The sequence below is a fragment of the Bos grunniens genome, chromosome 15 (genome assembly GCF_055505025.1).
Source record: "Bos grunniens cultivar Pamir isolate PY7600 chromosome 15, Bosgru_T2T1.0, whole genome shotgun sequence".
In the NCBI taxonomy this organism is placed as follows: domain Eukaryota; kingdom Metazoa; phylum Chordata; class Mammalia; order Artiodactyla; family Bovidae; genus Bos; species Bos grunniens.
This window is the reverse complement of record NC_141179.1, coordinates 62,668,300-62,694,924: the sequence shown is the minus strand read 5'-3', so window position 1 is coordinate 62,694,924 and position 26,625 is coordinate 62,668,300. Positions and strand designations below refer to the sequence as shown.

At 37.3% G+C, this 26,625-nt stretch overlaps 2 protein-coding genes across 15 annotated transcripts in view; one reads left to right on the top strand and one right to left on the bottom strand.

Moving 5' to 3' along the window:
* Positions 1-14,469, bottom strand: part of DNAJC24 (DnaJ heat shock protein family (Hsp40) member C24) — a 132,688-nt gene extending 118,219 nt beyond the window's left edge. For 5 of the 9 annotated variants that reach the window (XM_086340955.1, XM_086340949.1, XM_086340948.1 and 2 more), the window contains exons 1-2: positions 14,263-14,443; positions 13,285-13,397 (exon numbers count right to left, since the gene is read on the bottom strand). In XM_086340955.1, the coding sequence (XP_086197081.1) occupies positions 13,285-13,397; positions 14,263-14,443 (294 nt within the window). Of the gene's footprint in view, positions 1-13,284; positions 13,429-14,262 lie in introns of all 9 variants that reach the window. The other 4 variants (XM_086340954.1, XM_086340951.1, XM_086340953.1 and 1 more) reach the window with 2 other exon arrangements.
* Positions 14,327-26,625, top strand: part of DCDC1 (doublecortin domain containing 1) — a 472,274-nt gene continuing 459,975 nt past the window's right edge. For 4 of the 6 annotated variants that reach the window (XM_086340929.1, XM_086340926.1, XM_086340925.1 and 1 more), the window contains exon 1: positions 14,327-14,470. The gene's annotated coding sequence lies outside the window, so the exon portion shown is untranslated. The remainder of the gene's footprint in view (positions 14,471-26,625) is intronic. The other 2 variants (XM_086340930.1, XM_086340928.1) reach the window with 1 other exon arrangement.

The following is a 26,625-nucleotide window of genomic DNA, read 5'->3' as shown; positions in this document are numbered from 1 at the left end:
AGTATCAATCCTTCCAATGGATATTCAAGGTTGATTTCTTTTCTGATTGACTGGTTTGATCTCCTTGTAGTCCTAGGGAGACTCAAGGGTCTTCTCCAGCACCACAATTTGAAAGCATCAATTTTTCGGTGCTCAGCCTTCTTTATGGTCCAACTCTCACATCCACATGGGTATTTAATATTTATGAATAAATAATGATTCGTACCTATTTTGCAGATAAGGAAACAAGTTCCTAAATTATAGAGCTGGCTCAGAGTCACAGAACTAATATGTGGTAGAGTCAGAATTCAAACCCAGGAAATTACCTCATCTGCAGAGTCCACATAGTTAACCCTTCTCTCTTCTGCATGTGTAACATAAATGCTGCCTTTTCTCTAAAAATACAATCTATTATTGCTGTATATATGCAATAGAAAGATAAGGAAAACTTTGAAAAGGTAACTCTTAGCTTTCTTATTTACCTAGTTTTCAAAGTATATATAGACTGTGTCAATTTCCTGTCACCAACCAAAGTGTTACTTAATTTTTGAGCCTCATTTTCCAGGGATAATAATGATTTCTTGCTCTACAGAGTTAAATAAATGGACATCAAGTGATTAGAACAGTGTCTGATACACAGTAATGTGTATTAGTTAATGTTATTACTTAATGTTCACCTAAAATGTCATTGTCTTATCATGGAAGAGAACAGTTCATACCGAAGTAATTACTGTTAAATACCCTGCACCCTGTATGACACCCAGAGGACAGCTAAACAGTTAACCACATCAACATAAATCATTAATGTTCACTACAAGTTATACTCTTTTGATTTTTACTCACAACACTGCCAGATGTTTTCAGAAAATTTCTCATATTGCCTAAATACCTTTTCAATAATTATGATCACTTTGTAGTATAGTCGAAAGACCTATTTAAAGAATTGTTCTTATCTCCCTTCTTTTCTGATTGGTAATTTTCTCCCCTATAGCTCAGGAACCCTTTTCTACTTTCTTTTTCAATATGTTAAAGTGTATTACATAAGAAGCTTAATGGTAATCTACATATATAATCACTTAAAATCAAGAGAATCTCTGAATGCCCATGTAACTGTCAAAGGCATTTTATACCCTTCTAACCTTAAGATCAACAGCAACCTGCACACTTTTGCCTCAAATTACATGCATTTTCTTTAAGATTATGGAACATATTGCAACAGCAGCATATAATTTTCCAACATAATAATTCCTTTGCAGTTGAAAGGCATCCTGTAATATTATCAGCATCAACAGGAAAAGGCCCCCAATTTTCACTGTGACAAAGGTTTTGGGGGGAAGCTTTTTCCTCAGTAAACAGCAATTTTCACATGCATAACTGTAAAACACACGGGATAACATAACTAATCATTCTTGACCCTAGACCATCACAAAGCAATGAATTATCATTCAACTTACCTTAAAAAAAAAACTAGAAAAATAGTTTAAAATTTGATTCATAAGGAAAAAAGAAGAGCAGTTTACTTTTATTAAGTTCCTACCAGCTTCCCAGGTAGCCAATGGTTAAGAATCCACCTGTCAATGCAGGAGACGCAAGAGAAGTGAGTTCGAGCCCTGGGTTGGTAAGATCCCCTGCAGAAGGAAATGGTAACCCACTCCAGTATTCTTCCCTGGAAAATTCCATACAGTGCATGGGGTCACAATGAATTGGACACAACTGAGCTACTGAGCACACACAAAGTCCCTATTAATAAAACACTGCTGGAGGACTTCCCTGGTGGTTTAATGGTTAAAATCTGCCTTCCAATGCAGGGGACGTGGGTTCAATTCCTGGTCAGGGAACTAAGGTCCCACATGACACCAGGCAACTAAGTCTGTGTACCACAGTGAAGACCTAGCACAGCTCCGTCCCCACCACCAAAAAAAAAAAAAAGCTGCTGGGAAATGCTGATTCAATTACCTTTATTTTTATACAGTAATTTATTAGGCAATAGACTTAATGGTATATGAAATAAATGTCTTTCAAGCTAATTCTGTGCTTTATATGTATCTTTTATGCATTCTAAAAGATCACAATTAGTTAATAAGAATTTTTCAGAATCAGGACCTTGAGTAAGTACTACGTTTACAAAAACTAAAATAAGGAAACAGTATTTACTAAATCAACATGTATTGTAAACTTAGCAGCCTGCGATTTAGCAATATTTTATCCCAACAACTAATTATGTAGGAGGTGTTAAATTCAAAGTCTTCTGAACTTGGAAAAGTGCATGTAATAAATGCGCCTTTTTACAAAATTAGATACAGAATAGTATTTGTCAAATGTAATTTTATTCTCCAACTGTTTGGTGACATTGCTGAAAAACAGACTTAAGAAAATACATGGTAATTCAAATTAGAAAGCAAGATTATGAACTTTAAAAGTGTTTTTGAAAAAAAACTGATAAGCATGGTAAGTAGTATGATTTTCCCTTATAATTTTCTCCTTCTCAACTCTATTAGAAATTCTAAACTTAGACAAACAGAATAAGAAAAATAAGTTTTATCTCCATACACCATATATAATCTAGATCCCTTCAAAATTAAAACAGAGAATAGTAATTATGCCTGACCTCTGTACTACTTCATTAACTGTACATGAATAGGCCTTCCACTGAAATTCAGAAAACTGAAAATTATGCCTCTGAACAACTGTAAACCCTTTTGGATGGCAATTATGAGAAGTCTGATATAATGGGAGAGTCTTGAGGGGCAGAGGATATGTGATCAAGCCTAGATTTTACACCTTACTAATTGTGTGTTTCAGGCAAATCACTTGATTATAACTAAGAATTGGTTTGCTCAGCTGCAAATATAAAGATAGTATTACCTACCTTATGGGACTGCTGAGAGGATAACACAAGATAAGATTTAAAGTATGAAGTATAAATTAGTATAAAACAGTACATGGGAAAAAAAAAAGGGGAGGGGGGAGAAAGTATTAGTCACGCAGTCATGTCTGACTTTGCAACCCATGGATTATAGCCCGCCAGGTTTCTCTGTCCATGGAATTCTCCAGGCAGGAATACTGGAGTGGGTGGACACTCTCTTGTCCAAGGGATCTTCCCGACCCAGGAATCAAACCCAGGTCTCCTGCATTGCAGGCAGAGTTTTTACCGTCTGAGCCAATGAGTAAGAGTTCACTGGGTGAGGCAGGGAAGGGCACAGTGGACTAGGGAGAGAGCCGTGGCAGGAACAAGGCCGAGCTGTAGCAGGTTTAAGAGATAACAGGAAGGGAGAAATTGGAGAAAGGAAGCAGAGGCAAATTTTTGAAACAGTTTTTGCTGCAAAGAACAAAAGAGTTGGGGCAAGAGATGGCAGATATGCGTTCGGAGAAAGGGTATTTTCAAAGATGGGAGAAATAATGGCATATTATAATGCAGAAAGGAATAACGCAGGAGAATAAGCCAGATTCTAGAAATTCAACCATTGCTTTAAACAGGAAGTTGAGTGGTAAAGAATCCGCCTGCCAGAGCAGGAGACACAGGTTTGATCCCTGGTCTGGGAGGGCTCACAAGACGCAGAGCAACAAAGCCCTTCCATGTGGCATAAGTACTGAAGCCCGCGCCCTAGAGCCCCTGCTCAGCAACAAGAGAAGATACTGCAATGAGAAGCACGTGCACCGCAACTAGAGAGTGGCCCCCACTTGCTGCAACTAGAGAAAAGCCCAAGTGGCAACAAAGACCTATCACAGTCAATCAATTAATTAATTAAATTAAACAAAAATAGAGAGCTGATGACTCAAAGAAACTCAAAGAAACCCAACGAACCAAAATCCAAATGAAAAGACCCTAGAAGAGAGGGAAAAAAAGCCATCACTGTTTTGACTTTTGGCAGCAGAAGCAGGAAAATCAATACTGACACAGATAAGAAGAAAATGAACTTTAATTTTAAGGACCAGACACAGACTGGCACAACAATCCTTGGTACCCCAGACACAACAGAGTCTGCACCCATTCACTAACTCCACCCGACAGGCCTTTGCCAAGAGTCACCCACAAGGCACAAGCACAAGCGGCTTACTCAAGTCAGAAGGCAGGACTGAAGCAGTGGAGAATCCCTGGAAGGAAGCTAGATTTCACAGTGAGCACCAGGTAGCAGTCATCCCCAACTCAGGAAAGGAACAGGAAGACAGAGACAGACATTCCTAATATGAAGTTCAAGGACAGGGCAGGGGAGCTGAGACAAATCCTAGTGGGATTCAGATCCCAAGTTCTGCTACAGGGGCAGTTCTGATCCTGCTCAAACCACCTGATGCCCAAGGTGAAATAAAACACGAAAGCAATAGCAAGCAAAAAAACTCAGCTCAATTACAGACTAGAGTGACTCAGACTGCTATACATGTCGCCTTACAAAGAAGGCACATGCCCATCCCTGAGAATAGATTCCTTAATTCAATCTCTGCTTTTCATTTACAAACAATTTTGGCATTCAAAAAAAATTATAAGACATGCAAAGAAGCAAGAGAATTTGCTCCATCATGAAGAAAGCATACAGAACTGAAATAGAAGGGAAGGGAGCAGGGCATAACCTTTGAAAGAAGGACATAGCTCTTGAGGATACCACAAAAAATGGTTAGAACTGATTAGGCCCCAGATGGAAAAGATTTGACTTCCAATAGACCCTGAGCCTCATTACACATTTATTATAATATATTAACAAGCTATATGACATACCCAACTGTGCCATGACAGTTCCAAGGCCAAGCATAAAAAGCCAAAAAAGTAGGTGGTGGCCCAATTCCTGAATACCAGCCCGTACTGAAAATAGCTGGAATAATCCTCCCACTTACTAGCCTATGAAATTACTCAGCCCATAAAACTCACCATACCGCATTTCTGGGTTGCTCTCATCTTTTGAGATGGACCGCATTCTGTCTTATGGAATGTGTATCTCCCAGGGCCTCTTGTCAGCTGAGATGGACCACACTCTGTCTATGGAGTGTGTACCTCTCTCAATAAATCTACCTCTTACCTATCACTTTGCCTATCGCTGAATTCCTTCTGTACTGAAACATAAAGAACCTGAGCTTCATTAAGTCCTGAGACCTGGTGTGCAATTTCAATTAAAAGACAGTAGATTCAAGGCCCAGTCCATGGGTTCAACTCCCATCTGAGTTGTGCAATTTCAGAACCAGACTCAGAGACAGATGTTAGACCCAGATGTTAGAATTATCAGACAGGGACTTTAAAAAGACTGTATTTAGAGGAACTACTGGAAGTGGTACACAACACTAGAAAGGAAAAGATGAAAGAAAGATGAAAGCTATATAAAAAGAGCCAGGATAAATGCTAGATATAAAAATTATATAATAAAGAGAAATAATTTTTGTAATGAATTTATTAGGAGATGGACAAAGCAGAAGGGAAAATAAAACCAGTGAACTTGAAGACAGGTTCACAGAAATTATGCAAACTGAAATAAAAATTGGAAAAAAAAAAAACTACTGGAAAAAAGAATAGAGCAACCAATACCTGCAGTACAATCTTATATGTAATCAGAATCCCAAATAGAGAAGAAAGAATGAAGCGGAAAAAAAAAAAAAAAGTGAAGACATAATTGCTGAAAACATTCCAAAACAAACTAAAGAAAGATAGCAATCAAAAATCCAAGAAGCTCAGTTAACCCTACATAGGATAAATGCAAAGTAATCACATTTTAGGCAAATGCCAGAGAAACCACTAAAATCACAAGATAAAGAAAAAATTTTGAAAGCAACCAAAGGGAAAGCGCAGAGGACAGTCCTGGAAGCCATTACTCGGTAGGTGCCCAATATGCTACTGGAGATCAGTGGAGAAATAACTCCAGAAAGAATGAAGGGATGGAGCCAAAGCAAAAACAATACCCAGTTGTGGATGTGACTGGTGATAGAAACAAGGTCCGATGCTGTAAAGAGCAATATTGTATAGGAACCTGGAATGTGAGGTCCATGAATCAAGGTAAGCTGGAAGTGGTAACAGGAGATGGCAAGAGTGAATGTCGACATTCTAGAAATCAGTGAACTAAAATGGACTGGAATGGGTGAATTTAACTCAGATGACCATTGTATCTACTACTGTGGACAAGAATCCATCAGAAGAAATGGAGTAGCCATCATAGTCAACAAAGGAGTTCTAAATGCAGTACTTGGATGCAATCTCAAAAACAACAGAATGATCTCTGTTTATTTCTAAGGCAAACCATTCAATATTACAGTAATCCAAGTCTATGCCCCAACCAGTAACACTGAAGAAGCTGAAGTTGAACGGTTCTATGAAGACCTATAAGACCTTCTAGAACTAACACCCAAAAAAGATGTCCTTTTTATTATAGGGGACTGGAATGCAGAAGTAGAAAGTCAAGAGTTACCTGGAGTAACAGGCAAATTTGGCCTTGGACTACAGAATGAAACAGGTCAAAGGTTAACAGAGTTTTGCCAAGAGAACACACTGGTCATAGCAAACACTCTCTTCCAACAACACAAGAAATGACTCTACACATGGACATCACCAGATGGTCAATACTGAAACGAGACTGATTATATTCTTTGCAGTTGAAGATGAAGAAGCTCTATACGGTCAGCAAAAATAAGACCAGGGGCTGACTGTGACTCAGATCATGAACTCTTTATTGCCAAATTCAGACTTAAATTGAAGAAAGTAGGGAAAATCACTAGACCATTCAGGTATGACCTAAATCAAATCCCTTATGATTATACAATGGAAGTAACAAATAGATTCAAGGGATTAGATCTGATAGACACAACGCCTGAAGAACTATGGACAGAGGTTCATGACATTGTACAGGAGGCAGTGTTCAAGACCATCCCCAAGAAAAAGGAATGCAAAAAGGCAAAACAGTTGTCTGAGGAGGCCTTACAAATAGCAGAGAAAAGAAAAGATGCAAAAGGCAAAGGAGAAAAGGATAGATATATCCATTTGAAAGAAGAGTTCCAAAGAATAGCAAGGAGAGATAAGAAAGCCTTCTTCAGTGATCAACGCAAAGAAATAGAGAAAAAACAATGAAATGGGAAAGACTAGAGATCTCTTCAAGAAAATTAGAGACACCAAGGGAACATTTCATGCAAAGATGGGCATAATAAAGGACAGAAATGGTATGGACCTAACAGAAGCAGAAGATATTAAGAAAAGGTGGCAAGAACACACAGAAGAACTATACAAAAAAGATCTTCATGACCCAGATAATCATGATGGTGTGATCACTCACCTGGAAAAGGGAATGGCACCCCACTCTAGTATTATTGCCTGGAGAATACCATGGATGGAAGAGACTGGTAAGCTGCAATCCATGGGGTCACTAAGAGTTGGACACAACTGAGAGACTTCATTTTCACTTTTCACTTTCATGCACTGGAGAAGGCAATGGCAACCCACTCCAGTATTCTTGCCTGGAGAATCCCAGGGACAGGGGAGCCTGGTGGGCTGCCGTCTATGGGATCACACAGAGTTGGACACAACAGAAACGACTTAGCAGCAACAGCAGTAGTGATCACTCACCTAGAGCCAGACATCCTGGAATGCAAAGTCAAGTGGGCCTTAGGAAGGATCACTACAAACAAAGCTAGTGGAGGTGATGGAATTCCAACTGAGCTATTTCAAATCCTAAAAGATGATGCTGTCAAAGTGCTGCACTCAGTATGTCAGCAAATTTGGAAAACTCAGCAGTGGCCACAGGACTGGAAAAGGTCAGTTTTCATTCCAATCCCAAAGAAGGAGAATGCCAAAGAATGTTCAAAGTACCACAGAATTGCATTCATCTCATACACTAGCAAAAACATGCTCAAAATTCTCCAAGCCAGGCTTCAACACTACGTGAATCATGAACTTCGAGATGTTCAACCTGGATTTAGGAAAGGCAAGAGGAACCAGAGATCATATTGCCAACATCTGTTGGATCATTAAAAAAGCAAGAGAGTTCTAGAAAAAACATCTACTTCTGCTTTATTGACTATGCCAAAGCCTTTGACTGTGTGGATCACAATAAACTGTGGAAAATTCTTAAAGAGATGGGACTACCAGACCACCTGACCTGCCTCCTGAGAAATCTGTATGTAGGTCAAGAAGCAACAGTTAGAACTGGACGTGGAACAACAGACTGGTTCCAAGTTGGGAAAGAAGTATATCAAGGCTGCATATTGTCATCCTGCTTATTTAACTTATATGCAGAGCATATTATGAGAAATGCTGGGCTATATGAAGCACAAGCTGGAAGTTAAGATTCCTGGAAGAAATATCAATAACCTCAGATATGTAGATGACACAACCATTATGGCAGAAAACGAAGAACTGAAGAGCCTCTTGTTAAAGTGAAAGAGGAGAGTGAAAAAGTTGGCTTAAAACTCAACATTCAGGAAACAGATCATGGCATCCAGTCTCATCACTTCATGGCAAATAGATGGGGAACAATGGAAATAGTGAGAGACTTTACCCTTTGGAGCTCCAAAATCACTGCAGACGGTGACTGCAGCCATGTAATTAAAAGACGCTTGTTCCTTGGAAGAAAAGTGACGACCAACCTAGACAGCATATTAAAAAGCAGAGACATTACTTTGCCAACAAAGGTCCATCTAGTCAAGGCTATGGCTTTTCCAGTAGTCATGTACAAATGTGAGAATTGGACTATAAAGAAAGTTGAGCACAGAAGAATTGATGCTTTTGAACTGTGGTGTTGGAGAAGACTCTTGAGAGTCCCTTGGACTGCAAGGAAATCCAACCAGTCCATCCTAAAGGTAGTCAATCCTGACTATTCATTGGAAGGACTGATGTTGAAGCTGAAACTCCAATACTTTGGCCACCTGATTCAAAGAACTGACTCATTGGAAAAGACCCTGATGCTGGGAAAGATTGAAGGTAGGAGGAGAAGAGGACGACAGCATCTTCTGTCGTGGATGAGGTGGTTGGACAGCATCACTGACTCAATGGACATGCGTTTGGGTGAGCTCTGGGAGCTGGTGATGGACAGGGAGGTCTGGTGAGCCGCAGTCCATGGTGTTGCAAAGAGTCGGACACTGACTGAGTGACTGAACTGAACTGAACTGAAGGATAAGACAGGTGTTGGCTACAGAAATATCAAAGTACACTTCAGGAAGAATACTGTCAGAAATACAGAGGGGAAATTGACAATGATCAAAGGTTCAAATTCATAAAGGCATAATCTTTATGCACACACACACATATATATGCACTCAATAAAAATGATCCCAAATAAATAAAACAAAATTAACAAAACTATAGAGGAAAACACAAATCCACAATCACAGTTGAAGATGTTATGTCCTTCTCTCAGAAACTGATAAAAATCGTCCAAAAAAATATCAATAAGGATATAAAGTATTTGAATACTATCAACTTGATCTATCAGACATTTATAGAACACTAGATTTAATAAAAGCCAAATACATCTTTTTCAAGGGCATGGGAATATTAACTAAGGTAGATTATATGCTAGGCCATAAAAATGTTTTAATTAATATAAAGGAATGAAATCTAATCACAACAGAATTAAATTAGAAGTCAATAATAGAAAGTTCTGAATATTTTCCAATGTTTAGAAATTAAACAATGTACTTCCTAGTAGCCCATTGGTCAAAGAAAACTATTAGAGGAGAAACTTTATATAATTTGAGTATACACATATTGAAATTTGTAGAATGCAGTTAAAGCAGTTTTCCTAGCTTAGAGCGAAATTTATAGCTTTAAGTGACTATGTTAAGAATGTAAGAAGACAGGTGTACATTCAATAATGAATGGTTCTACATTAATAAACCAGGAAAATAAAAGCAAATAAGTAGAAGAAAGGATATTATAAAATTAAAAACAGAAATCAAGTGAAGAGAAATGAACAAACAATATAAAAATGTCCACAAAGTAAAAGTTTGTTCTTGGCAAACAAGATTAAAGAAAGAGAAAAAACTCTAGTAAGCCTCATTAGGAAAAAATAAATAGAAAACACAAATTACCAATATAAAGAATCAAAGGGAAAACATAACTACATAATTTATAGCAATAAAGGACTAATAAGGCAACAGTATGAACATTTTGGAGTGGGTTGCCATTTCCTTCTCCAGGAGATATTCCCAACCCAGGGATCAAACCTGGGTCTCCCGCATTGCAGGCAGACTCTTGACCCTCTGAGCCACCAGGGAAGTCCTGAAGGATGTTAGACTTCTTAAACAAAATAGACAAATTCTTGAAAAAGTATAATTCACCTATGTTGACAAAACAGAAAATAGAAAGAAACTCTCAACAGCCCTATAGCCTCAAAAAATAAACACATACCTGCAAAACTTTCCACAAAGAAAAATTCAGGCCCAGTTTAATTCCCTAGTAAATTATATTAAACATTTAAATAATTAACAATAGCAATCTTACACAAAGTTTTTCAGAAAAGAGAGAAAATGGAGTTATTTCCCAATTATTTTTGGAGCTGGAATAACCATACTAAATTTAAACACTGAGGCTTCTGTGGTGGCTGGGACAGTACACGCAAGCAATCTAAATTAACCAAAATAACATTTAAAAGTAGAATAAGATTATTTAACTTTATGTGACTTTAAAACTGATTGTGAACCTATAGTAATCCAGACAAAAGTATTAGCAAAAGGATAAACAAATATATTAAACAGAATATAGTCCAAAAATAGATCCATCTTGCCAAGACAGTCCAATGGAGAGAGGAAAATCTTTTCAACAAATGATGAACACTGGATATCCTTACTGAGGGAAAACCAAAAACATGACTTCGTATACCACAGGATACACAATTCCCAGGCAGCACAGTAGGAAAGAATCCACCTGCCAATGTAGGAGATGCAAGAGACATCTCTGGGTCGGAAGGATCCCCTGGAATAGGAAATGGCAACCCACTCCAGTATTCCTGCCTGGAAAATTCCATGGCCAGAGGAGCCTGGTGGGCTCTAGTTCATGGGGTCGCAGAGTCGGACATGACTGAGCACGCATGCAGGCGAAAGTAAAAGCAAACTACATATCTTCTAGAAGAAAACATAGGAGATTATTTTCATGATCTTCCTAGAGAAGACACAGAAAGCACTAATCATAAAACAAAAATCTGATAAATTACAGTTCACCAAAATAAAAACTTCTCCTCGAAAAATACCATTAGGAAAATCAGCTGGCAAGCCACAGACTAGGAGAAAATACATACACTTATATATATATAAGATCAAGTCTCTTTTTCAAAAGAGACTTCACAAAAAAAAAAAATTCTACAAATGGCTAAAATCACATTAAAAATCAGCTTAACACCATCAGCCATGAGAGAAATACAAAACCACAGTGAGATATCACTATGAACACAGGAGAATGTGCAGTGGAGTGGTTCTCAGTGAGATAGGGAGGTTTGCAATTTTTACAACCAGGAGACATTTTTAGTTGTTATTGGCATCTAGAATGCTGTGAACCATCTTACAATGCACAGGATAACCCCACAGAACAATTATCCTGCCCAAAATGTCAATGGTGGCAAAACTGAAAAACTCCTAAGAGATTAATTTAGACTAACAGCATCAAATGTTGGGGAAGATGTACAGCAACTGGAACTCTGGAATATATTACCAGAGAGGATGCAGAATAGTTCATTCACTTTGTTTGACATTTGACAGATATTACTGTACTAAGTGTAAATAACTTCTTGTCAAATTAAATGCCAAATAGCTTACAAGGCCATGCATGATCTAAAGCCAGTGTACTTCTCCAGCCTCATATCTCCGTTAACTGAGGCACAAGAATGATACAGTACTAAAAATTTTTTCCAAAAAGTCTACTTGATTTTACTGACAGAAATCTTAAAAATCCTGAGACAAAAAATGATAGTAATAATTAAAATAAATTAAAAAAAAAATCCTGAGACAAAAGAAACCTTAAAATCATTTAGCTCAACTTATTACCTAGAGCAGGGATAATAATATATTCTTGACAGTGAAATATCTACTGTCTCACACTGTTATGGCAAAATCTCACTGATCTATCTAACTTGGGAAACAACTCATATTATAAAAGTAATGATCCTCTACTCTTTTTGTAAACTGAGTTAACTGGAGATTATTATAGTTACTGATTTCCTTAACAAACCTCACAATATAGTCTGAAAAAATTAATATGGTAGTTTAGAAAGATACTATCTCTTTATAAATACCACAACCCATTTCACAAAGGAATGAAATCAGTGAAAAACAAGTCTTTAACTAGCCTAAATCAGTATTATTCAATAAAGATATAATGTAAACTATAAATGCAAGCCATATACACAATGTTTACAAAGCAGATGGATGAAGTTAATTTTGATAATACATTTAGGGTATACGTGACCCCATGAACTGTAGCTTGCCAGGCTCCTCTGTCCATGGAATTCTCCAAGCAAGAATACTGGAGTGGACTGCCATTCCCTTCTCCAGGGGATCTTCCCAACCCAGGTATCAAATCTACATCTCCTGCCTTGCAGGATGATTCTTTACCATCTGAGCCACCAGGGAAGCCTGGTAATTTTGATAGAATGTTTACTGTATATGTATAAAATATGCAAAACAGCCAATATATCCAAAACATTATCACTTCAATATTTAATAAACATAAAAGTAATAGATTATTTTATATTCTTTTTCTGTACTAAGCCTTCAGAGCCCAATGTCTGTTTTATACTTACAGCACACCTCATTTTTGACTAGCCAAGTTTCAGGTGCATAATAGCCACATGTAGCTAGTGTTTACTGGATGCTAATGTCGCACACTTCAAGGAAATTCACATGGATTATTTCATTTAATACTCCCTGAGGCTGCTCAGTGGTAAAGAATCTGTCTGCCAATGCAGAAGATGCAGGTTTGATCCCTGGGTGGGGAAGATCCCCTGGAGAAGGAAATGGCAACCCACTCCAGTATTCCTTGCCTGGAAAATTCCATGGATAAAAGAGCCTGGCGAGCTATAGTCCGTGCTCACAAAGAATGGAACGTGACTTTAGCCAACACAAGGAAAATACAGGGGAAAATAACTTGCCCGAGTTCCCAAGATTAGTTAGTGGTAGAATTAGAATTTTAAACGAATCAGCATTACTCAGATATGGTCCAAATCACTATGCAATTCCACCTCAAATCAACTTTTTTCTTTTACACTATTACAGAAACTTTCAATTAACCAAATTAATACTTTTGATTCCTGCTTTGATATCATATATTCATTGTACAGAAACCTTTATTTCTGGTCACATAAAAAAACCTGATTTTCCCCCTGCAATAAGAATTGAAAACAAAAGACTTACCATTAAAATGAGTTTTTGATACTTTTGTTTTAGGTCTGATACACTTGCAGATGGGTCTGCTCCCAGAATGCTGTACCAATCCTTTTTTGGTATCTGCTCAAACGCCATCATCCCTTGAACAAGAAGAGGTCCTTTTCAGATCAGCTGAATATAAATATTGACGACAATTCATTACAGTTTGCGTATATCTGGGAAATAACTAGGTACAGCTTCCCTAAGTTCTGTAATATTAAGTCATGATAATAATGCAAGCCTGAAGAAGCAAATATTTTCATTTGAAACGCCCCAAGAATTTCACGTTTAAGTATATAGACAAGTGTGGAAAAATCTGTTAGATGTTTCATGATATACGCTTATATCTTAAATTAATGACTATACAACAGCGTAAGAAAGAAAAAGAATTCGATAATGAACCCGAGCGGTGGATGGCCCTCTAAGAAAGGTGTTTCTGCTAATCTCTTGGTAAAAGCGACACAGAGTAGGTACTCATTAAACACACTAGTGGAGAAGGAAATGGCAACCCACTCCAATATTCTTGCCTGGATTAATAAGTGTTTATAAAATGAATAAATATTCTTTAAAAGCAAAACGAGGAATTAAAATCAATTTGGGAGCATTCCCTCTTAATGTCTCCAGTTCACTTCTTGTCTTTCGGGTTATCTTCAAAGAATAACACGCCAAATAGCCAGTCAGCACTGGCAGGTGGAGAGCAACAGTCCCTCAGTTATTGGACAGGCGCTCAGATCTCGCAAAGAGCTCCTGAAACTCTTCAAGGGAAGACGTGACAACACTCCCGAACCGAAGAGAACCCGCTAGGAGCCCCAGAACCAGGCAACTTCTTCCCATAGCCGCGAACTCAACGAGACATCCGGGGCTTCCTCAAAATTGGGACTCGGAAATCTACTGCACTCACAGTGCCCTGTGTCGCCCAGCCACAGACTCGTACCCTCTCCTGGATCCGCTCGATCACAAACTTACCAACGGTAGAGCCACTAGAGCCCACTCCTCGCTTGCTGTCTGCCAAACCTCGGAACCGGCTTCTGCTTCCGCCGGAAGTCACTGACCTAACGCGGTCAAGTTTCCAGCCGAGCCGCAATGGCGGAGGCACCGATCGGAAGCGCCGCTCCGCCCTCTGGACGCGGTCGCTATGGTAACCCATCGCCTCTACCTCAGGAGTTTACCAACAGTAAGTGCGGGCGCGGTGGGAAAAGGTTTCCTTCGCCTCTTTCTAACTCGCTCTTGTCCTGGCTCCCAGACTGTCGTTTCTCTCCTCTTCCTCAGCGAGTACCTCAGCACGCCCCTCCAAGCTTCCTCCGCCTTCCCCAAAACTTCCTCCATATAACCTACCCGCTGCAGCTCCCTGTCCTTTCCCGGCTGACGACTGCAGTACTATGACGGGAGATGAGGGGTGGGGGGCTACGGAGGGGGTACAGTTGGGATTAGAGCGGGTGGAGGTCGATGAGAAGGGTGACAAGAACTGATTCCTCCCTTCTCCCTAGACTTCCTTTGGAATGTTCTCGTTCCAAAACTAAGACAACTAAAACCTATGCTGAGTAAAAAGTTTTTAATTTTTTTTTTTTGAAAGAGATGTTCAACTTAATTATTTCTTTTAGATTTTACTTTAGTGGGTTGCCATGTTCTTTTCAAGGGGATCTTCCCAACCGAGGGACTGAACCCAGGTTTCCCATATTGCAGGCGGATTCTTTACCATCTGAGACATCAAGGAAGCCCAAGAATATTTTAGTAGGTAGCCTAGTCTTTCTCCAACCCTGGAATCAAACTGGGGTCTCCTGCATTGCTGGCAGATTCTTTACCAGCGAGCTACCAGGGAATCCCAAAGTTTTTCAGTTTTAATATTATTTTTTTGGAAGAGATGTTCAGCTTATTTCTTTTAGATTTTAGAAACCGACTTGAAAAATGAAAACTTTTCAAAGTCCTTTCACACTCTTAGCAAGTCTTCCTATTCGCAGGGCAGCTATGACATCGTTCAAGCTCACAGAAAAAGCAAAATAAAACGCTCACTTTGAGGTAGTTATTGGGTACTCCAAATGGGCACTTTCCTCTCCCTGTCATTCGCTCTGTTGTTCGCTTTTACTGTCAAATCTATGTGCTGCTTACCTTAGATTTGTTGCAGAGAAGCCAATCCTGATTCCATGTTGGTCCTGTTTCTTTGACTTGTTTTTGCTGCTTCTGTTATAATCATACAGAATGGCCAGCCTTAAAGAATCCTGCCCCTCTGCCTGACTGTTAAACTAGAGTGCCTTTGTTCAGAACCCTGTCCACCCATAGCTGGCAGGAAGAAAGAAATTAACAAATCCCCTGCCTGAGGCTTGCCATTCTGTGAGATGTTTGCAATATTAATGGCTTTTTAAACTTTGCTTCCTCACCTTCCCCCATGTCTGACCTATAAAAGAACCTGGCATCCAGACCCTGTAAAATGGTTATTTTCAGGTGCTAGCCTGCCATCTTCGCCATCAGCTGGCTCCCCAATTATAGTCTCTTCCTTGACTCAGCCTCTCATCTTGGATTGGTGCCTGTTGTGTGTCGAGCAGAGCAAGCTTGGACTCGACAACATATTGACTATTCTTGCTTGCATTTTACCTGGAGGTCAAACCTGCATCTTTGTTCTCCATAGCATGATATAAATTTCATTTGGAAATGTTAAGGTAGTTTTGTTGCTGTTACTCCTTAGATTTCTTTTCTTTTCTTTTTTTTTAATTTTATCTTTTACCACATATCCATTTGAGAAGCAGTCAAGACAAACCCTAAGCACATTGAAAAAGATATTTTGATATGGTCAGTTATTTAATGATGGTTCCCTGGTAGCTTAGCTGGTAAGGAATGGATCTGCAATACAGGAGAGCTGGGTTTGATCCCTGGGTGAGGAAGATCCCCTGGAGAAGGAATTGGCTTACCCACTCCAGTGTTCTTGCCTGGAGAATTCCATTGACAGAGGAGCCTGGCAGGCTACAGTCCATGGAGTCGCAAAGAGTTGCACACGATTGAGCGACTTTCACCGAACTATAACTGAATAACTGAATGATACAGTTTAAAAATCTAAAAGGAAAAGTATAGTTTAGGTTCTTCATAGGATTTTGTCATGTTTAGAGGCAGACACAACCACCTTTATATCAATACTAAGTCAGAAGATCTGATTTTCATGACTGGTTTCAACATTCTGTGTGACCCTGCTACTGCTGCTGCTGCTAAGTCGCTTCAGTTGTGTCCAACTCTGTGGGACCCCGTAGACGGCAGCCCACCAGGCTCCCCCGTCCCTGGGATTCTCCAGGCAAGAACACTGGAGTGGCTTGACATTTCCTTCTCCAATGCATGAAAGTGAAAAGTGAAAGTGAAGTCACTCAGTGGTGTCCAACTCTCCACGATCCCATGGACTGCAGCCCACCAGGCTCCTCTGCCATGGATTTTCTAGGCAGGAGTACTGGAGTGGGGTGCCATTGCCTTCTCCACTGTGTAGACCTAAGTATACCTAAAATGACAGAACTGTGTTATTCTGAAGACCTTCCTATACAGTACTATCAGAATGGCGACACTTTGAATTTCTCTAGCCCTGAAACTTCCTTTTTCCACTGCATAGTCCTTTGTATAGATAATTATACTCAAGCCCTTCAGTTTTTTATAGAAAGAGCACTTTATTTTGATTTATGATTGCATTAATGTATTGTTATCTCTTTTACTGCCTTTTTGAACAAAATTCTGAAAATTCTAATCACAGTATTTACTTTCTTGTATTTATTTATTTTTTGATATGGGAAGAGGTACACTTTTTTTGTCCCCACCAAATCCCAAATGTTCTGTCATTTCACAATAACATAGTTTACATCTGTAAAGCATACTTTAGTTTGCAACTTTTAATTTCATCTCCATTAAGTCATTAATCCTCCAAAATTACCAATCATTCATTGATATTATCCAAATCTAGTGCTTGTTGACATTTCCCTAGTTGTCTCTGAATGGTCTTTTTATGATTGGTTTGCTTGAGTCAGAATCTGGAATCTACACATTGCATTTGGTTATTCTGTCTCTTAAATATCTTTTAAGCTATAGCAGTCCCAATACTTCACTACTACCTTTTTTTTTCTTTTTTTCCCATTAGTTTATTGAAAAAACAGATATTGTCTTACAATGTGAACTTATCTGTTTATACCAGAATCCACTTTTTAAAACACTTTTTACAGAAATCCTTGCTCATTAGTCTTCCTTCATATTTTTCATTTTTTAGAGCACTACTGTTCAATGGAAATACAGTGTGAGCCACAAATGCAAACCACACATGTGATTTTAAATTTCCTAGTAGCCATATTAGAAAAATAAAAAGAAACAGGTGAAATGGATTTTAATAATATATGTATTTACCAGTGTATCCAGAGTATGCTCATTTCAAAATGTAAACAATACAAAAATTATTAATGAGATATTTTACATTCTTTTTTTCATACTAAGTCTTCAAAGGCTGATGTGTATTTTACCTATACAAATCATCTCAGTTTGGACTTGCCACTTTTCAAGTGCTCGATAGCTACATCTTACTAGTGACTACTTTATCAATCACAGGTCTAGGGGATAAAGTCCAGCATTCCTGCCCAGTATGATCCCAGTTTTCCAGCTTCATCACCTATTACCTTCATACATGAAGCAATCAAACAATTGAATATTTTCTTGGTACTTCATAATTATATTTGGAGGCATCTCCTTGCTTACAACACCATACCTCTTTTCTTCCTCCTATCAGTTTTACTCCTTCTTTAAGACCTATCTCTTCCATCAAGTCTTTTGTGATGGCCCAATCCTTAGAAATTACCTTCTCTCAATTTTCAGAGCAGTCCTGGGTGTACTCCTCTTTTGTACTTATCCTATCCTATAGAGTATTATTATACACTAGATGTGTATTCTAGTTTCCTGATTGGATTGTAAACTCTCTAAGGGTAAGAACACCTCTTAGAGAAACTAAGCACCAGCTTTTATGCCACATTCTCTGGGGTTCTAAAGATGTATGTCTACTATAGGTTTGTTTCTCAGTGTTTTTAGAAGGTAATATATTTATTTTATGTAAAACCAATATAGCGTAAATATAAACTATGTTAGCACAGTGGTTAAGACCATGAACTCTGGGATCAGACTCATAGATTTGAATCCAGATTCTGCCTCTTATTGGTTATGTGAAAACTTGAAGTTAATCTCTGCACCTTAGTTTCTTCCGCTGTGAAACAGAGATAATAATAGTATTGCCTTCAGAGGTTTGTTGTGAGGATTAAATGAGATGATGGTGTCTGAAAGTAGTAAGTACTCAGTAAAGAGTAGATCAGTCCTGGGTGTTCATTGGAAGGACTGATGCTGAAGCTGAAACTCCAATAGTTTGGCCACCTCATGCGAAGAGTTGACTCATTGGAAAAGACTCTGATGCTGGGAGGGATTGGGGGCAGGAGGAGAAGGGGACGACAGAGGATGAGATGGCTGGATGGCATCACTGACTCAATGGACATGGGTTTGAGTGAACTCTGGGAGTTGGTGATGGACAGAGAGGCCTGGCGTGCTGTGATTCATGGGGTCACAAAGAGTTGGACACGACTGAGCGACTGAACTGAACTAAACTAAAAGAGTAGATATTGTGATTATTATTAATAATGAACTATTTGTTACTCAGTTTTGATACATCAGAATATTAAGAATTCATAACAGTATTTTAGGAATTTCTAAACGAAGCAAATGAAAGCCACAGACTATTGAATTGGAAAAATGAAACCAAACCCAAATATTTGTTGAACTGTAGTTTGCCAGATACATTAAGCGCACAGGCAGAAACCTCTTAATTCCTGAATCGTCAACATCTAGCATAAGTGAAATAGGCATACATCAAATATTTAATTTTAAGATGATTCATCAAGTGCTATATCTAGAGTTAGATGTAGATGCAGAGATATAAATACAGATGCAGATACAGATACAGCATACAGATACAGATACTGATACAGATACAGCAGTCACATTCTTATTCAATTTGTTCCTTCAGCCCTTTGCCCATGCATAAACTTACTTATGTCCGCCATATGTTAACAAATTCTTATCATGAGATCATATTTGTGAATTATGCTTCTTGTGGATATTTGTAAAACATTCAGCATACTTCTATTAATTATTTCTTATCCTAGGATTATATTTACTTGGCTCTTTCCACTGATTTCATTACCAACTCTTCTTTCATATCCTTGATCTTATTTACCTCTGAATTTTTAAGATTTTTCCTATCAGTTAACTAAGCTGTATCTATTTTTAAGTACTGCAATATTGTAGTTATATATGAAAACTAGATGACCACCCCCCCCAACCAGGGCTAATAGACCCCACCTGGAATCTATTAGCTAGTAATGAATTAAAAACAAAAAGAGACACAAGTAAATAGTACATGCTGCTAAGCTGCTAAGTCACTTCAGTCGTGTCCAACTCTGTGTGACCCCATAGATGGCAGCCCACCAGGTTCCCCCTCCCTGGGATTCTCCAGGCAAGAACACTGGAGTGGGTTGCCAGTTCCTTCTCCAATGCATGAAAGTGAAAAGTGAAAGTGAAGTCGCTCAGTTGTGTCTGACTCCTAGCGACCCCATGGACTGCAGCCTACCAGGCTCCTCCATCCATGGGATTTTCCAGGCAAGAGTACTGGAGTGGGGTGATATTGCCTCTTCCGACACAGTACATACATAGCCTTCATTCACCTATTCATTTACTCAACAAATATTTATTGTACACTGTTACAAAAAATACAAGATAGAGTTGGCTGTAGCTCTATCAAAATCTTAAAGTTTATCTGGGTAGACAGACAGGCAACTGAAATAACTGTGCAAAGTGCTATGCCAGAGGAAATAAAGGTTAACTGTGATAGTTAATAACTTGCGGTTATGCGAATAGAATAAGGCAGATTACTTGAGTGATTGAAATCCTTGAATCAAAATGAGACTAATCCAGGAAGATATATGGAAGTGTTAAGTTTTAAATAACGCTCTGACAGAGAGGAGAGATGAATGGCTAGAATTAGAGAAATTTCCTCATTTTCTTTTTTGGCCAATTATCATAAAGCTTTAGACAGTATTGAGAATCAGCTCTAATGAGTAATCCTACCTCACCTTTTAGAAATAGTTTTTTCCTTTCTCTGGTTGTATTCACCTGATCTATTCTCTATTCTGTCTTTCAACAGTAATCATCAGTGAACATTCACTGGGTTTAAGCAAGTCAGTGCACTAAGCAGGGGAGACCAAGGGGTAAATACTTTTCACTGTCACCGCACCTGCGGCTGTGTTTTTCCTGTGTGTTTCACTTCGGTCATGTTAGTGTTCTTTCAAGCTGGTTTCAGATTTCTTAAAGATTTTCAGTTATTTGGAATTTTTGTTCTTGTCTTCCAAGCTTCTTCACATCTGATGTTTTAATTGTTCCATGAACCTATTAACAACACTGAGTATAATCTATCTTCTGTTTCTCTTTAGTAATCATAATAAATACCAACTTCTTATTTCCCCATTCACTTTTTTTATCCCTTTCTCATATCTGATGACCACTTTGAAACCTTGTAATGATCTCTTCAAACCATGCAGTGATATGCATTACTATGCTCTAGCATTTTAGTCTTCCATTTTGGTTTCTTAAACCTGAATTTTTTTAAAGTTTATTTTATTTTTGTCATGTAATTGACTCACAGAAGAAAGGTTAATTTGAATGATCAAAGGGTGTTAATTTGTAGGTTAAAATGTGTTAAACAGTTGATATGAAGTCTGTTTAAGTCAATTAGAGTGTATAATGAAGATGTTTCTAGAGTGTTATGGAACCTTTTGAAGTCAACTTGGAATTCACTCCTGTGTGCCAACCATAGCACCTGGCTAAACATGCCGTTGCATTTAGGTTCTTAATTGCGGGTATATTCCAATATATATGAATAGGTCTACACACTTAAAGAAATTTGACTTTAAGATTCTGTGTTTTGCTATAGAAAATAAATTCGTGATTTAATTAATCATTATTAGTAAAATGAAAAACATACCGTGTAACACTGTTATCTTTGTTACTCTATTTTTTTCTAAAATAAAATGCAACTGAACTCAATAACCAACCAAACATTTCTGCATTTTCTGTTTGTTTTTAAAACTAGATTAGCATCATTATTGTTGAATTTTTTTAATACTAAGTACCTCCTATTGAAAGGGACCATACAAAGACATGTAAAATTTGATATACTCATTTAAAGGAATGATTTGTTTTCCCCTCCAAAATTATTTGAAATAATATTATGAAACATTATAGTGTTGGTACTGTCTTTTAAATTTTCTAAATAGATAATGTTATTATGCAGACTTTAATGTTTATATGCTCAGTTTCAATAGTTGAATATAATTTTGTGTAATGATAGGTATATTTAAGATGAGTGAAGCTTTGCAACTTCAACAGTTCAAATCCACAGAGATGGGAGGGTAAAAAACAAATTTTAAAATAGTTTCTTCCCTTAGCCTCAGGATTACTCTAGAACTAGTTTTATTACTTGTGTCAGTTTACTAGCAATAAACACATTTAGCATTTCAACTTCTTTCAACCATTCATTTTAATTATTGAGAGAGTGATGAGAAACAGCTCTTACATGTTAAAGGGATTTCTGCAATGATGGATTAGATGCCAAAATAATGAAACCACATAGCTTAAAAAATATACTGAAGAATAGATGTTTTCTGATGAATTTCCACAAAAAAATCATATTTTTAAAATATTTTAAGCTATTCGTAGTGTTACTTTTTAATCAACTGTAGACATGGCATGAGAATAGTCTTTTGTTGCTCATTAGCAATTTCTTTAATGAGTTTTTTTTGTGTGATAGATAGTTAAAGTAACAGACAAATGACAGATTGTTTGCCTTTAATGATTTCCCTGTTTCAAGCCCATTACAAAGCAATTAGAAATCTGACAGCATTTTCACTCTGCATTACTGATCATCTAAAGTGATGAGGAATGAGAGGTGATGAATATTAATTGTATATTTTCATATGATTATCATAAATTATTACCTTGTCTGTTGTGCTGCAGGTGAAGCGGGAGCATAAGAGAAAGACAGATATATTAATTTGAAAGACTATATGACTTCTTTTAAATATTTGTCTGTAGTGTAAATTCTGATCTGCAGTGTTAGTGTCCATGAATATTAAATTAATTCTCTTCAGTTTATAGTTACATTTGTGGTAACTGAAATAACTTTTCAGTACAAGAAAAGGAAAAATTATTTCATAGTACAATAGACATATATATATTTAAGTTCAGAATTTTAAGAAACTAATTTAAAAAATGAAATAGTGAATTTTGTTGATATACATATATGCAAAATTCAGATATATCATTACAAAAAATATATACTTAGATTTAGATCTTATATTAGTCTGAGTTTAAAGTCAGGTGATCCTACGAAATAAGATAAGAAAGAGTAACCAGCTGTAAAAGATTTTTCTGAGTCCTCTGGAACAGTTCTTTTAGTCTTAATCCAGTATATATTCTGTTTCCCCAGTTTCTTGCTTCAGGGAGATGAGGCTAAGCCAGTCATCAAGACTCAAGTGTATTGTTACTTGGTTCTCAGCCTTGAGAGGTAGCAAAATTTGGTCCAGAAACTAGATAATAGTCTTTGGTATAGGAAGAATTGATAAGCATAAAGCATTTGACATGTTTAGAAGTGTATTTGGATCAATATACCAAAATAAGTTATATTTTGATGTCTCTAATTATTAGCTGATAATCAATATGTACTTAATGAATAGAGCTGAATTACACTAGTAAAGCTTCAGTCTTGTCTTTTGGACCTTTTGCTATGGATTGCTCTGTGGCATGTCATCTCTCAGAGAGGCATGCCATCCTGGATCCATATTTATTTATGAAGGTCATAATCCATATGATAATATGACCAAAAGTCCATGAAAACTGACTTTTTGCATGCTTTTTAGGAATTATTCTCCTTTATATTCAATTTTATGTATATGAAATTAAACCAGCAGATCTTCACAAATGACCTTTTAGTGTTCTGGAAAGTTGAGGAGAGTCATCTGAAACTCATTACATGTTTATTCAGGGAAAAGTCAGATATCAGGATGATAAAAGCAAATTATCAGTAAAAAGCATTGAGACCCTATTGTTTGGTAGCCCAATTTAATATTTTTACTGGCTAAGCTTTTCAACTGTATTATCATTTGTGTCTGATGCCCTGCCAGATTTTATTGTACAGAGCAGGCCCAACTAGTACATTTTATGGAATCAGAGTGGTAATTCCCATTGCCCTCAACTCCTTCCTGCTGATATTCTTTATCTCCTCTTAGCCCACATGTTAAGTTGATCCTTTGTATAGCCCAGTCAATTCTCCTTCTCTTTCCACTTCTCACATACCACCAACCAACATACTTACTTACTTGACTTTTGGCCAAAGTCTCCCTTTCTTTCTTTAGAAGAATTGGTTTAGAAATTTTACGTATTTTTACTCTGACACAGAACAGCTAGCTGTATCTGAGTTTATAGGAAACTGGGCTGTCAAACCACAGCATTGCAGGCAAATCAACAGCTGAGGAAACAAATAGTCCTAAATTGTAAATCATAAATAGCTGTATCTTCTCTAGTTACCTTGCTCCTTGAAAACCTGATTCATTTCCCCACACATACACTTGATCTTCCTTACAGTCTCCCTTTCTAACCAAATAGCAGCTATTCTTTACACTCTTCAAGTTCCAATGTTTTAATTTATATTTAAACACCACTCATGTTGTGATAAATGTTACTTATCATTTAGTCATAGAAGATCCTTTTAAGTCATTCACAAAGCATTCCCACTTTCCCTCTCAAAATTTCTGTCTAAAATGGGTTTATGCCTTGTATCAGTACAACAGGCTTCCCAGCTGGCACTGATGGTAAAAAAACCTGCTTGCCTATGCAGGAAACGGCAAAAGATGTGGGTTCGATCCCCAGGGTTGGAAAGATCCCCTGGAGGAAAGCAGGGCAACCAATCCAATATTTTTGCCTGGAGAATCTCATGGATAGAGGAGCCTGGTGGGCTGCAGTCCATAGAGTCGCAAAGAGTAGGACATGACTGATGTGACTTAGCTGGAGAAGGAAATGGCAGCTCACTCCAGTATTTTTGCCTGGAGAATCCTATGGACAGAGGAGCCTGGTGGGCCATAGTCCATAGGGTAGCAAAGAGTCAGACACAAACCAAAGCGACTTAGCATGCACTCATGCACAAAGTGACTTAGCACGCATGCACACCAGTACAATGTCACTTAACTGAAGCAACAAGTCATTTAATTCCCTAGAGAAATGAAAGGTCAGCAAGTTGGAAAGAGAACTAAGGAAAAAAATTTCTTTTTAATTTCAGAAATTTCAGCTATCTGATAGAGCTAAAACATAAAGGAGGCCAAGATTCCTGCCTAGTCATTAGAAAAGACATTGACTCAGTCCTGAAATAGGCCCCAAGAGAGAGGAGATGTGTCATCATCTATTAGCTTAGCTTTAAAGACAATATTTGAATTACTTTCTTCCTAAGCCATTTACCCCTGTACTGGATTGGAGAATAGACTAAAAAGGCTTACAACACTTAAATAGAGTACACTGTTTTCTTATTACTTGATAATGTGACCTGCCAGTCTACCAGAAAATGATATTAAGGTGAACCCTTGTGTTAGCCTCATATTTGGCACCCTGCCTAGAAGGTGATATTTCAAATTTTGTAAATTTTCCAAGAGAATGTTCCATAATAGTTGCTATTGAAACAAATTGGAAGTACACATTTATGTAATCAGATTTGAAGGATTTGTTTCCCACTGAATTGAGCAGCTCTCCTGTTCTGTTTTGGTTGGTTTACCAAACCTTGCAGTAGCTTCCAAACCTCACATGATGGTTTTTAGAACCACTTCTCTCTCTGGCTGTAGAAAATGTATCCTATCCCTCTTACACTGGAAGTATAAAATCCAGAACACAAAATCAATATACTTCTGTGTCTTCTATGGTACCTGTAAACCAGAAATGGTATTTTAATAAAAGGAGAAAACTAAGAAAGGAAAGAACTTCTTAAATTCCAATTTACCACACAGGCACAAAGATTTTCAAATCATTTGTTCAAGTAGTAGCTCATGGGTTAGCGTTAACTTTTGAGGTTTCTTTGTGATCAACAGGCCTTTCAGTTTTCCATGGTCAAGTGCTCCATTTAACGCATGTGAATAATAAACTTATGCAAAATAAAAGGAAATTTCATGCTTGGGAGGTAAAGAAGTTTATGTAATTTTATCCTTACCTAAAGAACTGACTGTTAAAGTAACATAGAAAGGAAAGGAGTTTTTTTCCTGCCTTCATTTTGGAACATTGACTTACAAACCTTAAGACTTCCCATGTAGCATTCAAAAACGTTTTTGAGGCTGCTCCATTCTATGTGATAATCTTTCATTTCTAAAGAATTAGGTGTTCCTCTCTCTAAACAGGGAGCTAAAGCAAAGGTTGAATTCTTTTCCTATAAAATATGCATATTTATGAAAAAAAGTGTATACATTTGAAAAACTGCATGTATTTTTATGCTCCTATTTACTTGTTACTATGGCAACCACCAGACTGCCTAGTATTTATGTTGTCTAAGATTCAGAGTGCCTTTTCAAAAAAATAAATATGCCAGAACCGTGTATTGTATTTACTTTGGTGTTTAGAAAAATATTTATTCTAATGAATATTTTTTAAGAAAAATAGCAATAAATAGGGTAAACTTCAGCCCAGCTTGAACAGTACCTTTTCCTGTAGTACGTTTTTGAAATCAAAACAATTACATTTTTCTTTTCCTTGTTATAAAAATCAGAATGAAGAATAGAAACAATGAATTTTCAAAACTTATGAATCAATGTTGAAAGGTACTCTCTTGATTTTTTCTTATTTGTATAACAATATTTTGATTTGCACCAAATTTCTGAAAATATAAAACATGAATACAGACAGAAATACTTAATGCTAGCTATATGAATCAGAAAATGTGAATAGTTGGCATTTCTGATCACAGATGGTTCTTTATCTATGAATAAAAGATTTATATTTTGTACTTGAAAGACACGGTTACTATCATTTTTCTTGCTTTAATTATTTAAATTGTTTTCTGACATGTGTGATACATAAATATAATTTCTTAATGTTAAACATCAGAATGGAAATTATGAAGCATAAAATGAGACATGTTTCATGTCACGTATTACCTGTTAAGAAAAACTGCAATACAACATTTAAGTACAACAGAATAGTGAGCATATTGTCTCTGATACTTGTAAACAGGATGGATCTGCAGTTTCACAGTTT